Genomic DNA, 13,993 nt, shown 5'->3' on the forward strand with positions numbered 1-13,993 from the left:
ATCCTACTAGGCCAGGTGTCATTCAGATCGCGTAAGTGCAAGGGTAGAGGGGAAGGGAAAAGTGCAAGTGGGAAAGGGAGAGGGGAAAGTGCAGTACAGGGTTAGTAGAATACAAGATAAATAATAAGGGCCAGCTGGTGGCAAGTGCAAGGTAAGTTCAGACAAGTGCTGGGAGGAGGGGCTGTGGGATACAGAGACAGTCCCGCAGTGCAGGGGTTGCCAGGGAGGCAGTGTACGGGAGAGTGGCTGGGCCAGGGACCGAGATCGGTGAGTGGCCCAGTTGCAGATTCAGTGCAGTTTCAGTAATTTTATCAGGGGAGAGGGGGAGAGAAAGCGGAGGCAAAGAGAAAGGTTTTGAGGTGCTTCCGGAACCGGAGATGGTTCTCCTCAAGTTTCAGGGAGGCAGGAAGGCTGTTCCAGAGGGAGGCCCCTGTTGCGGAGAGAGATCTACCCCCAAATTGTTGCTTGGAGAAGCGGCTGACCCTGAGGGAGTTGGAGGCGGATGAGCGAAGAGCTCGAGAAGGAAGATATTTAGGAACAGAGAGTTGAAGGTATTTTGGCCCAAGGCCCCAGAAGGCCTTGTGGACAATGCAGAGGGTTTTGAACTTAATCCTCGCAGCCACTGGGAGCCAGTGTAATGATTTCAGTCCTGGAGAGATACGGTCCCTGGGCTTGAGGCCAAGGACAAGTCTCGCAGTTCTGTTCTGGATGAGTTGCAAAGGGCGGAGAGTAGAGGCGGGCAGATTTAGATAGAGGCTGTTACAGTAGTCCAGCTTCGAGAGAACCAGGGCTCTAGAGACAGTGAGCTTCTGGGGGAAGGAGAGGAAAGGAAGGATACCTCTGAGGAGGTGTAGCTGGTAGTGTGACTTCTTAGAGACGTCAGATATGTGAGGAGAGAAAGAGGGTGTGGAGTCGAAGATGACCCCGAGGTTTTTTGCCTTGCAGGAAGAGGGCCAAGAGAGACCGACCAGAGAGCTGCAGGGAAGGAGGAAGTGGGTGTGCCGATAAGTAGAATCTCAGTCTTACTGGCATTAAGGCAGAGGTTGTTGGCGGCACACCATTCATGGATAGCAGAAAGACAGTCAGAGATGAGGGAAGGGGAAGAGGAGGCCGAGGGTAGCCTGGAAAATGAGCTGGGTATCATCCGCATAGCACTGAAAGTTGGGGCAGAGAGCGGCGATGCGGTGGGCAAGAAGTGCCAGATACTGGTTGAACAGCCAGGGACAGAGGTTACATCCCTAGGGGAAACCACAGGTAGAGAAAAAGATGTCAGAGAGGAAGGACCCCAGTTGGACCTGGGAGGGTCGATTGGAGAGGAAAGAGGTCAGCCACGCCAGAGCCTGACCAGTGATACCCAGGTTATCACGGAGACGGTTGAGCAGGATGGTATGGTTGACAGTATCAAAGGCAGAAGAGAGATCAAGCAAAATGAGAACACATGGAGTGTTAGAGTCAAGGTTCGAGAGCAGGTCCTCACGGATGTTCAGGAGAGCAGTTTCCGTGCTTCTGGCTGCCCTGAAGTCAGACTGATGGTCATGAAGACTACCAACAGATTCAGCATGGAGATCAAGCTGGGAGACGGCCAGTTTCTCCAGGAGCTTGCCCAGGAAGGGAGTGATAGAGATTGGGCGATAGTTAGCCGGGCAGGAGGGGTCGGAAGAGGGTTTCTTAAGAAGGGGGTGCACAAGGGAGTACTTGCAAAACCTAAGAAACACTATTCCCACCTGTGTCCCATGAGAAGAGGTCATCCCATGTCTAGGAGATAATTAAATGGAGCAACTCGTGCCTAGAGACTGAGTAACACGGGAAGAGATTGGAGATGCCTCCCTGAAATCTTTTCGAAACTTGGTGACTTTATTTGCCATTCCGACCCCATTTGGGTTTCCTAAAATGGTATAGAATCCTAAGAAAACACTTTTGGACAGATCCATGCATTCCACCCTCTGTGGAGACCAAATAGTTTTGTAACCGGGGCCATATCAAATATTACAATACTTCAGAGGAAAGGTCATACATGTACATAGGAGTATTCTGCGATTGCAGATCAGGTACTTGTCAATTCGACAATCGTGTGCTGATAAACATACTAAGTGCACAGTAAAAAGCTACACATGTGTGATACAGTTGTCTGCAAAGAACGAGGAATTACATGTGCCTGTACAGTGGCTGTGTAATCATTTTATGGACACATTGCTTAGACAAACATTCAAAGTTTCTAAATGTCTAAATAACGTTTTTGTTGCCTTACCTAAAACTGGTATTTTCAAATATTACATATTGTCTCCCACAGTGTGCCGGAAAGGATATGAAAGTCAGGATTGATACCGGATGTCAATACAATCTAATCACATCCGCATGCGTGGATAGACTGGGGTAAGCACCATAATAAACTGTTTTATAGCACTAATGTAACACCAAGTGTGTACCTTTGGTCATTATCAGATTTCTTGCAATAATTGAAGCATTATCAAGGAGTGCTGGTTTTCGTCCTGGGAAGGCATTCGTGTGAGCCTGCATCTTTTATCTCTTATGGGCGTGACTGGGAAAGAGCATGAGGATTGCTGTATTTATTTATTTGATTTATTTGTAAAGCGCTGAAACAAAGAGCCCTAAAACATGAGAGTGCTAAAAGCGAGTGGTCCCATGAAAGGGAGTGGTCCTGTTTAGCATTTAGTACTGCTGTTATCTTACTCTGATATGAGGAAGATTAACAATAACAAAGAGTGCAAATATCAATTACCCTTATATTACACCATTTGTACATTGGAAAAATGCTGATCAGAGTATACTACTAAAATTAGGTTTCATCTCTTAGCATCTGGAATGAAACTGGTGTTATTTGACTCATCTTAAGTATTCAAAATAGCCACAGTATCCACCTGATGCGGCTACCGGTATGTCAGTTTTATTCCGTGGCATCAGCTCACTGTCTCTTACTTTTGAGACTTGCAAAGTGAGAGGTTGATAGCAAGTGTTATTATCACTGTCTATGTTTACAGTGCAGCTATTAAGATAATATTAAGAAATATGTTAAGATGTTCACAACCCGGCTAATGTTGGTATAGCACACAATTTATGCGTAATACAAATGATAGCCAACCCAACACAGAAGCATATTGCTATGCCTATTAGCTAAATTGTGGTAAGCAGAGTGTGGCAGGAGGAAAAGTAAAATAGTGCGGTGCCAAATGCTTGCTAAATCCTACACGTGGTGTGTTACCCGAAAACTCACACTGTTTGCTATGCATTTGAGTGGAGGCAAGTGGATCAGTCCGGGGGCGGGGAAGAGTAACAAGGGTTTCCATTGACTGCAGCGCTATACCAAGTGGCTCAGGGTCCAAGGAAGAGTTGATTTATACTATTATATCCCTCTCCTCGACATCTCACTTGTCTGGCGTTATGCATGTATGTATGGGATTTATGAAAAGCAAACCTACCTGGGAAGCAACAGAGCACTGGACAAACGGGATACACCTTGGGGTTGCAAGTAGGCTGCTGAGGTCGTAGAGTAGTAGGGATGTGTTGAGGGAGCACGGAATGAGGGGAACTCCAGAAGGGGAGAAAGGTTTTAGTGGAGTGGTCAGTGATTGGCGAGTTGTTCTTTGAAGAGTAGGGCCTTCACAGCCTTCCTGAAGTGTAGGATGGAGGGGGCAGTCTTATCTACACTGGTTACATGTTTCAGAGACACAGTGAATAGCAAGTGATGATGTGCTGGCCTCTGGAGATGGTGAGGTTTTGGTTGTGATTATTTTGTTGGAGATGCAACATTCTTCACTGTGATGTGTGCTTGAAGGGGTAGCCAGTGCACCTGCTTGAGGATGGAGGTGGTGTGGACGAGTAGTCTTAGTTCTGTGGTGAGGCGTGCTGCAGCATACTAGACCGCTTTCAAAGGGAGCAAGGTGGCATCTGTGACCCCTGTGAATGGGGTATTGCCCATTGTCCAGGTGGAAGATGACTAGAGCTTGGACAACTGTTCTAAAACTCAGGGCAGGAAAGAAAGCCTTGGCTTTACGCAGGAGCACAAGCTGATATCATGCTGCCTGGGTCTTTTTGGCAATGTGTGTTTTGAATGGAAGGTTATAGGTGACGGTAAAGCCGAGAGATTGTGTTGTGGTTGAGAGGCGAGGCATAAGTCTGTCGAGTTAAATCTCAGCCAGACAATTCTGGACGTATGCATGCTTCATGTGATTTCCTGGAGAATATCATTATTACTATTATTATTATTATTATTATTATTATTATTATTATTATTATTATTATTATTTTTATTATATATTTTTATAGTGCAAACCGATCTTGGAAGCTACAGAGCACTGTACATGTCATAGAGAAAAACATTGGTAGCGAGAATTTAACAAGTCATCAAGTAAACCTTAGTAATAATTGTAACTGTAAAATATATGCACCGGGTGTGCAAGGTAGCCAGAATCTAGGTTTCACTAAGGTGTTGCTGGAAGAGCCAGGTCATCAGTTGTTTTCTAAATGGAAGGAGACTGGGCGCAGTCAGGGTTGCCACCAGGATGGAGTTTTATTGGACTGGAGCATAACATGAGAAGCACTGTTTCCTAGTTTTATCCTTTTGAGGCAATCTAGTTTCTAGGCTGGCAGTGGTCTTACTGTGAGATGAGCATGTGCCGCTCCAGCTTCAGGTAGATGCTGGATGGTTTGGATGAAGGACAGACTGTGCTTCAGTCAATGGATGTAATTCATGCAACTGATCTTTAGAGACAGCTGTGTCATCTGAATATGTTGGTTTTGGCAAGGCATTCCCAAAGAGGTTCCCTATAGATTTTAAGATAATAGAGAACCGGATGGAGCCTTGTGCAATTCTGCAGTTTACACTGTGACACTGGGATCGGTTTGAGCCCATCTTGACAAACTGCTCTCTTTTGGGGAGGCAGCAGGTGAACCACTGCAGGACTGTACATGGCAAGAATGTTAAGGAGGCCTTCATGGTCAATGTTATTGAAAGCAGCAGTGAGGTCTAGGGGGATAAATGAGCAGGGGTCCCATTTGTCTAGGGTGTGTAGCGCATCATTAATAACATGGATGGTGGCAATCTTTGGGCTGCATCATGGTGGAAAACTAGATTGGTGGTGCTGTTTGAGATTGTGATGGGTGATCCTTTTGTGCAACTGGATGGTGACAGTCTTCTCGGTCGCTTTGAAAAAGAAGGGTAGATGCTTGAGGGAGCGATAGTTGGCCAGGCTATCTGGGTTAAGTGTTGGCTTCTTCTACAGTGTCTGTCTCAGTCCTGTTTTCAGTGCATCCGGGAGGTACTTAATGTGAGGGATGTGTTGACATTTAGAAGCAATGTGGATGCTTCACCTTTGATGGCCTTTACAATGGAGCAGGGGAGAATGTTGTCCTTGTAGTTTAATGTACTGTTTCAAGTAATAGGAAGTGCTCTGGTGGAAGCTGGGAAGGACCTCATTTGCAAGTGGTCCCACCAGGCAAGATCCACAGTACTTATGTGCAAGTGTATTAGCCACAGAAAGGACCTTGTGGCACCTATTTCAACTCATAAATGTGGAAATGTCACAGCTAATTTGGAGATATTGAGTAGTTCTCTCATTCGCTGTTATTACAAAATTTATATACTGATCATATTCTATAGCCAGAAGAAAGTCTACTATAAGTAAATGTTCATAATCGGCTCAAGATGACCTGAGGTGAGAGAATTTTCAATGTTTTAATTAACCATATGACACTGGGGATATATTCTTCTCCTGATACTTCCCCCAGAAACCGCTCAAGTAGGTGTCATTCACCCATGCCGCCTCTGACAAGTACACTGTTATAACACTAGTTCATGCTCCTCCTGTTTGCACCATTGAACCACCATTGAATATATGCAATTTGGTTGCTGCTCCCCATTACGTTTGTAATGCCCACTTGTAATTATGAATCCGTTCACACTTGGGTCTGATTTACAGATTATTTTATCTACTTACAAGTTCGCTCAGAAATGAAGAACAATACAGCATTATGCAGGTTGGGTGATTCAGATTCCATTCCCTTTTGTGTCTTGGATTGGGTGGTATTCAGCCCAATCAGAGAGGCTGGAAATTCTGCCCAATGAAAGCATGCAGAAATTTCCGCCCATCTGTGGGCAAGCACGCTGCTCCACATGCCCTCAATTGCCATTATGCCATTGTTACAACCAATCAGGTGGCTAGAATGCTTCTGCCACGCTGATTCATGCTAGCAAATGTAAGACCAGTGTTGTCCCATAAAAGTGACTGTCTCAAATCAGGGGAAAAAACCAGTAGGCGATAGGTTGAGTCAGCGGCTCAACATTGGATTGAAAAAGCAGCAAGTTTCAAAGGCATGCCGGGGTGCTACCGGGTGCTACCAGCAGCTCAGAAAGGGTGTTGAAGTCTAGCTGGCTTGAACATGCAATGAACTAAGGGGATGTTCTCCCCCTTATAAAGGGAATAGACCTCATCGTATTGTTCCCTTCTAACCCATATGGGGTCCAATCCTTGCTGCTAGAACATGGTTTATTTGTCTTCTGATGTCATACCCAGAGTGCACTGTCTTCATGAAGTGGGGACGGGGATAGGGAGTTTAGGAGCCTTGGAACGTCCCAATATAGTGGAACCCTTGTTACTCTGGGAGTCCTCACCTGGGCTACTCTGATACCAACCCTACTTCTGTCTTCCTGCATGAAACAGTCTCCAGTAATCAGCACTGTAGCACGAGTTGCCTATTGTACTGATAGGCCTGCATTTGTAGCACTGGTTGACACCTCCCCTACCCCAAATGATTGTTTTGGGTGAAACCAGCCTAGACAACTGAATGAACACTAGGCCCTATAATGGATGAGTATGCCTACCAGGATGACAAATAGACATGAGTTGCTTGTGGCTGTAAAATTGTATAATCCCAGAAGCCACCATGTCATAAGCAAACATGCCTTGGATTTAGCTATTAATTAAACTGACTTTAGACTCCAGATTCTACAAATTATATAATTTTGATCCAGGCTACCTATGGTTAAAGGCTACCCCTGCCTGTTGAAACTTTGGAGTGCACCAAGCGATGTATAAGAAGGCACATGTGACGTTTGCACCAGCCATGTTGCCACTACAAGACGACTTCTGGGGAATGTCAGACAGTCGCAGCAGAGGAACATGTGGGCACTATACCTTTTGGCTTGGGGCATTATGAAAGTGGGATAGATTTGCAGAGCTCACTTCCAGAAGAAGAATTACTCGTATTATCACAGAATGATCACTAGAAATCTTGAACGCTCAGGCTATACCACCCTCACAGATGTCCTTCTATCACAATAACATATTTACTGTTGCTGAATTTGAGTTTTGTGTTTTATCAAATATCCTCCCCCGAAGTGCTCTACAAAACCAAATACTTTGTGCAAACTGTAACTCAAAAGACTGAAACATATAGAGATGGGTGACATGTGGCATAGCCTAAAGTAGCCTTTCCTGTATCTCTGATCAATCCTACCAAGCCATGTTCAGCATACTAAGTTTTGAATTATGGTTTTAAACAATTTTTATTTGCACTTAGTTTCTGCAGCATGGTGTATTGCTAAGCTGCTTTCTTGTGCAAGTTCTCTGGGTATAGAGAGGGTACAGCTCTATGTGAAATTTACGAATATTGAAGGCTGCACACAAAAAAAGACCAGTTTTTTTCTCTTTCTCTCTTGCACGCCCACCCGCCCACTTCAATACAACAAACACTCCTCTTTGACTCCCATACAAACACTCATACACCTACCTTCCCCCCTTCCCCCTCCTCACTACAAACATTCCCCCTCAACAGACACACACTTAGCTGATGGGCCCGGGGCTTCCGTCCTCTACCAGGCCCAGCCATGGCCGTTAGCCCCTGCCTGCACTTGTGTGCAGCGAGGGGTGTGACAGGCTGCTTTAGAAACATTTTCACTCCACAGCCAAGGTGCATCATTCCGGCTGACCACCGTTTTGCCCTTTTTACTTTGCCATTCTAAAATAATGTCTAATTTCTCTTTCATGATTTCTATACGCTACCAAAGTTAGAAAAGTGGTCATTGTCATAACTGGATGCTCCGCTACCACGGCGGATGTATGGATATTATTTATTTATTGTGCATTTGTAAGGCGCGTATACATCAAGTCAATGTGATTCAAATCGCCCACAGGACAACAGCAAGGAAACATGGGAATGGAATGCAACTATAACAATGAAAGATAGAGGCAGCCCTACTAGACCTTATGAGCATTCAGAGTGTGCAAGTGCAGAGAGAGAGATGGGGTGAGGGAGGAGGGGAAGTGCTAGGAGTACCACAGGCAAGTGCTAGGGAGTAAGCAGCTGCTAAGTGACTTGGTGAGTGGTCAACTGGCAATAAATAAGTGAAGGCCAGTGGGTTCCAAGGCAAGTGCTGGACACAGGCGAGGGCTGAAGGCGATTGGGTGTCGGAGGTCAGGAACCCAGTGGACACATACGGTCCCTTGTGACCTATCTCAGCAACTGTTGGATTTAACAGAGGAGAGAGGGAGGGAGGGAAGGAGGAGGTGGAAAGGAAGGTCTTGATGAGCTGCGGTCATCCCTTGCTGCCCCTGTGGTCTCCCTGACTACCCCTAATAAAAAAAAATCTTTTTTTTTTAAATGTAAGCCCCTGGGCTGGCTGTGGCCAGTGCCATGTAGCTCTTTGTTTCTGGAGTGGCTTGCTTTCTTTTTCAGGCCTAAAGAAAAAGAAACAGGGGAGCTGCACTAGTGTATCACTTTGAGCAGTGACCCTAAATAAGAAGGAATAGGAATAACAATTTGTCTTTCTGGAATTCTATACAATAATTGCTAGACTCATTAAAGGTTTATTTCAGGCACACTTCAGTGGGTGAGTCCCTGATTTAGTCTGTTCTTAAACACCTCAACTCAGCCTTTCATCCTTCCGATATTGATAAATGAGTACCAACACAGGTTGGGTGATGTTGTATATATATTTGTTCTGTATAAGGCACTTAAGCGTAAGTGCTTTATTATAACACATTATCATTTGGCCTTGGATGTCTGCTTGCATTCACAGTAATTTGGTAATATGGGCCTATACACACTGATAGTAACGATACATATGATGATCCATTCTTGTATGAAATATGTATCACATTATATTGATATCATCACCATATTTTTCACTGTGTGCTTAGGAACAATGCTATGTGATGCCCCTTCCTTTTTTGTTAAGGGGCGAAAGGTTGTGTTCCTTTGCTTCCCGTGATGTCACTTCGGGGGTTGGGTCAAAGTGATGTCATCAGAGGTCAAGGGTTGTGTGATGTCTCTTCCGCTACCCCTGGCATTTTGGTGAAATTACATCCCTGGACAAGACAGGTCTGCAGATCTTTTTTTTTAGGAGTGGGCGCACAAGGGAGTGCTTGAGGGAAGAGGGGAAAGCGCCAGTAGCAAGAGTGGTTGAAATCAGCAAGTGCAGGGGCAAGAGACAATATTGTCCTTAATGGTTTTGGAGGAACAGGGGGAGACCTGTTTGGAGGAGACCTTCATTGAGCGGACAACTCTGGTGACTTCATCAGGTGTGATAGGAGAGAAGGAGGAGAGAAAGGCAGAGGGAGGTGAGAGGCCATAGGAGGCAAGGGGGTGGGGGAAGAGGAGAGGGAAAGGGAAGCAAGAGTGATCAGGATGTCCTGAGTTTTTGCAGTGAAGTGTGTGGCCAGTGCGTTGCAGAGGGCCTGGGAGGGAAGAGGTGAGGTTGAATCTGCAAAAGGGTGGCTAGTCCCTTGCAGATTTTGAAGGGGCTCATGGGTATCATGTAAAACAATCTTTACATACATACCACTTATGTTTTCTTTGATCTTAGTGTAGATTTGCATTACATTTGTACTCCTTTTAAAATGAAATAAACACATGAATTCAAATGTAATGATTATAACTTGTGCACGTTTTAGTTAAGTGTACACCTTGTGTTCACATTTGATGAACAAAAGATGTCCCCCTGTATTCTTCACACTATCCTGAAGTCGTGAATGAAGGTGTTTACATTGACTACCCGTTGACCATAGCTTACTGATTTCACCTGCCGCCGCCCTTTCTTTTTATTTTATGTTGTACTATTTGTTTCAGCGCTCTGAGGCCTGCGGGTTAGTTAGCGCTATATAAAAATACATCATTATATCATAGAATAGTTTACATTGATGTTAAGATGTGTCCATTTTTTCACGCTTTAAAGAAGTCACATTTTAACGGCAATACGTGATTTAAAAGCTTTTATTAAACCATGGTTTTTGAAGTTTCTTTCTTAGCTAAATTCAGGGCACATATGCATCAATATCCATGTGGCTTTTAAGATCCGGGCCAGCTGTGTAAGCTTTTGAGAAAGAAGGGATGTACTTCCCAATCATTCCCAACGTCCACCATGACCGCAGTGCAGCAGCTGATATTGGAATGATACAGTAGGTAATCATTATGCTACCTGCATTTTCTTATTGTTTTTCCCTCGTGTGCAACACACATTTGATTTCATTTAAATTAGCTCTCGAGTTTGTTCTACAGCTGCTCACTAATTGATGCCCGTGTAATGCCCTTGTCAGCTGTAAGGGACCGGCACTGTTCATTCCGGGCCGCCACATTACGAGGTCTGCTAGGTCATTACGCAGTCCAGGATGCTAACAACAGGCCCGTTAATGACGGGCCCGTTGTTGGCATCCTCCCCATTCCCACTGAGCCCTATGGGGGCTCAAATGGGAATGGGGACGTACTGGGTCCGGGTCCTGCGAAAGGGAATTACTGGGCCCTCCAAGGTCGAAATGGCCCAGTAAGTCCCCTTTTGCGGGACCCGGACCATGCAGCTAAAAACGGCATGGCTACCGCCAAACTCGTAATGAGGCTCAATGTGTTTCAAAGCGCTTTATATAGCACCTATACACAAATGGGAGGAATGTTGGGATGCAATGGTGCGTTCTTTAGTAGCTATTGAATTGGGTTCTTATATGGCGCTTCATTCCAGAGTCCAGCCTCTAAGCACAGACTGGGTTTCGAACCCATGCAGCTTGATGTTGTCTTGCTTTCAAGACAAACATTGTCATGATGCCCGCTCCCGGGGAGCCGGTTCAAGCCCTGCGTCCCCGAAAGCGGACATCCAGTCCCCAAGGAAAGACCCAGCAACCCCATATAGGGGCCCTTTGGACAGTGTCCTGGCGCCTATGGCGCCAGGCTCATAAAAGACATCAGTCCTGGCGCCATAGGCGCCAGACTCATTATGGGAGTGCTTGGGTGCACTTACCTGATGCAGACCATGCTGCAGGATCCCGGCCTCCTTGAGGCTTGAAAGGAACTACTTTACCTGTGGGACTAATTTACCATCTGGGCGTGGTCGGGGAAGGATACATACCTGATTGGAGGAAGTATACATACCTGGAACTTCTTCCAAAGCTATTTAAACCCCACCCGAACAGCCACACGTGCTTCGTGTTGTTCTGCATCTAGCAGCTGGACGCTCACCGTGTCTGCTCCTGCATCCTGACTTCTGCCACGCCTGCCAGCATCCTGGATCACCTGCAAAGAAAGAGAAGAAGAGAACAGAAGAAGGAAAAGTCCTTACCTGCTAAATCCGCATCCCGGAGACATCTCGCCGACAATCCTGAAAAGGAAGACTTTTATTTAAAAGCTCATCGCGTCGATCGCTGTAGCGCCGCATTCCACTCACCTTTACAGGGCGCCTCCATGTTCAGCAGCGATCATCCGGATTCGCAGTCACGCCCCAGCGCCTAGGGAGAAAAAGGCAAGAACAAAAGGTGAGAGAGAGAAGGGAATAAGGAAAGTTAAATCTCCATGTTAAGACTTACCTGTTGATTCATTCCCTCTTCATTTCGGGTCCGCGCCGCATCCTGGCATTTCCGGACCCCGGCCCCTAAGGGGAAAAAAAGACATCAGCATTAATGAGCGAATGAAAAGACATTACCAAAAAACGCTCAATAAAGACTTACCTGATTTCTACAAGGATTTCACCTCTCATCTCGGGTCAGTGCCTGTTCCCCGGCATTCCGTACCCCGGCCCATATGGGGAAAAAGACACTAGCATTCGTACGTTAATGCATGGACACAAGGGGAACCTCTTAGCAAAAAACTTACCTGGAAGCCAAGCAAGTTTGGTTCTGCCAAATCCGAAAATCCAGTGAAGTAACTGGATACCAACGCGCCCCTGCATCAGAAGCAGGATGGAGAGCTCGTCCTTCCAGACCCTAAGGTGAGACGCTACGGGGAATCACAGAAGGGTTTCGAGGAGGGTGAGAGGGGAAATTGGGAGGCCGATTGCATTACCCCGCAGACAGTTAATCCCATATTTTCGCCTACAGAAGGATACTTCTGCGAGCCAGACAAGCCAGATTTGGGGGCCGGGCCAGTCCGTCTTCCGAACCCTGCGCATCACCTTAGAAGAGGTCACAGCAGCGCGAACCAGGCCAGCGCCTCCGTAGGAGTCAGGTGAGCGTTACAAGCATGTTGCCAAGAGCTATCCTCCCGGTCCAATTGGGACAGGACATGTTATCAAGCTATTTGGCTAGGTCTTGTTAAGCTACACAGCACTCTATGCAATGTGCATTTTAAGAGTATCAAAGAGTGCCTCATTATGGGTGTACTATCACATGCAATAAGCTGGATCGAGGTGTATAGCGAGAGCTCTGACTAAGTCTCAATACTGTATGCATATACTCATACATATTTTAAGTGTGGATACAGAAGCACTCAGGAAACTCTAAGGGGTTTCTCATTACTGTATGGGCATACCATTATAAAATGCAATTTAATAGAGGCACATTTTGAGAGATCTGAGGGTACCTTATTATGGGTATACTATTCTGTGCTGTACGTGTAGATACAGGTGCGTTGTGAGAGCTCTGTGGGCATCTTGGTATGTGTGTAGAAATAAATGTTTTAAGTGTAGATGGAGATCTACTGTAATAGCTCTGAGGGTGTCTCAATACTGTATGGTTATACTATCACATGATCTAAGTGTGACAGGGGTGCATTGTGCGAGCCCTAGGGGTGCCATAGTATGGGTATACTATTGCATGCTGTAAGTTTGGATAGTGATGCGTTGTGATAGATCGAAGCATGCCCTATTTCTTTGTTTGCACTGTCTTTTTCCCCATGGATGCTATACCATAAGGCACATTGCATAGGCATGTATAGGCCACTTTGGTGGTGACTGGCACATTAAAAAAAGAAATGTGTGTGTCTATATATATATATCATCTCAACAAACACCATTCTAGCATATTTTATAGGTCAATATCAGTCAGTAATTCATAGGGTCACTTCCGTCACCCTTCTTAAATATCAAAATTACCACCAATCGCTTGAAGGAAGGGGGCGTAGGTCCCTATGACTTATTAATGGTGATTGAAAAGGCTAAACGTATCAGATGGAAATAGAGGTATGCGCAATATAAGAACAGTATGTAAGTTCCATCCTTCACACAGGCCTCCATGATGTCTTTGTAGGCCCATAATTGTCAACCTTGTTCCATTGCAGAGTCCCTGTAATGGCATTGGTTTGCGTATTAGCTGGTGGGCGCGGCTGTACACTACACTACTTGCATCCCATCATTCAAAGATGTTCATCAGTCACAAACTGAATTTGACCTGTTTTAACAGTGTTATTATGTATAATAGATTGTAGGCTTTGTGAACGCAAAACTTTTTTGGGCAATGCGCATTAAGATTAAATTATTTGCCATGGACCACACACTTTGGTTAAGCAGCGTGCTCCAAGCCCCTTGTTTTATGGCTGGTCTCTTGGTGACTGTTGTGATACATCGTACAACCCCAACTAACCACATTGAAGCAGCACGAAAACAGGGGAAAAAAAGACTGGCTGCAAGAAAAACATATGCCCAGGTACTCTCTCCACCCATAGCTCAAAGCTGGCACCCATTAATATACGCCCAGTAAGTGAACATGTATCTTAAAGTGAAACATACAAATGTAGTTTATTTGACCTTCTCCTTAGAAGATATTGTGCAAGACCAAATAGC

General features: G+C 45.4%; 1 protein-coding gene across 2 annotated transcripts in view; it reads left to right on the top strand.

The window, feature by feature from the left end:
* The window catches only part of NRIP3 (nuclear receptor interacting protein 3), a 738,043-nt gene that overhangs the window by 298,839 nt on the left and 425,211 nt on the right, over positions 1–13,993 (top strand). For both annotated transcript variants that reach the window (XM_069623692.1, XM_069623693.1), the window contains one exon: positions 2,291–2,373. In XM_069623692.1, coding sequence (XP_069479793.1) covers positions 2,291–2,373 — 83 coding nt within the window. The remainder of the gene's footprint in view (positions 1–2,290; positions 2,374–13,993) is intronic.

This window comes from Ambystoma mexicanum, chromosome 11, assembly GCF_040938575.1.
Source record: "Ambystoma mexicanum isolate Mex_15411 chromosome 11, UKY_AmexF1_1, whole genome shotgun sequence".
Lineage (NCBI taxonomy): Eukaryota > Metazoa > Chordata > Amphibia > Caudata > Ambystomatidae > Ambystoma > Ambystoma mexicanum.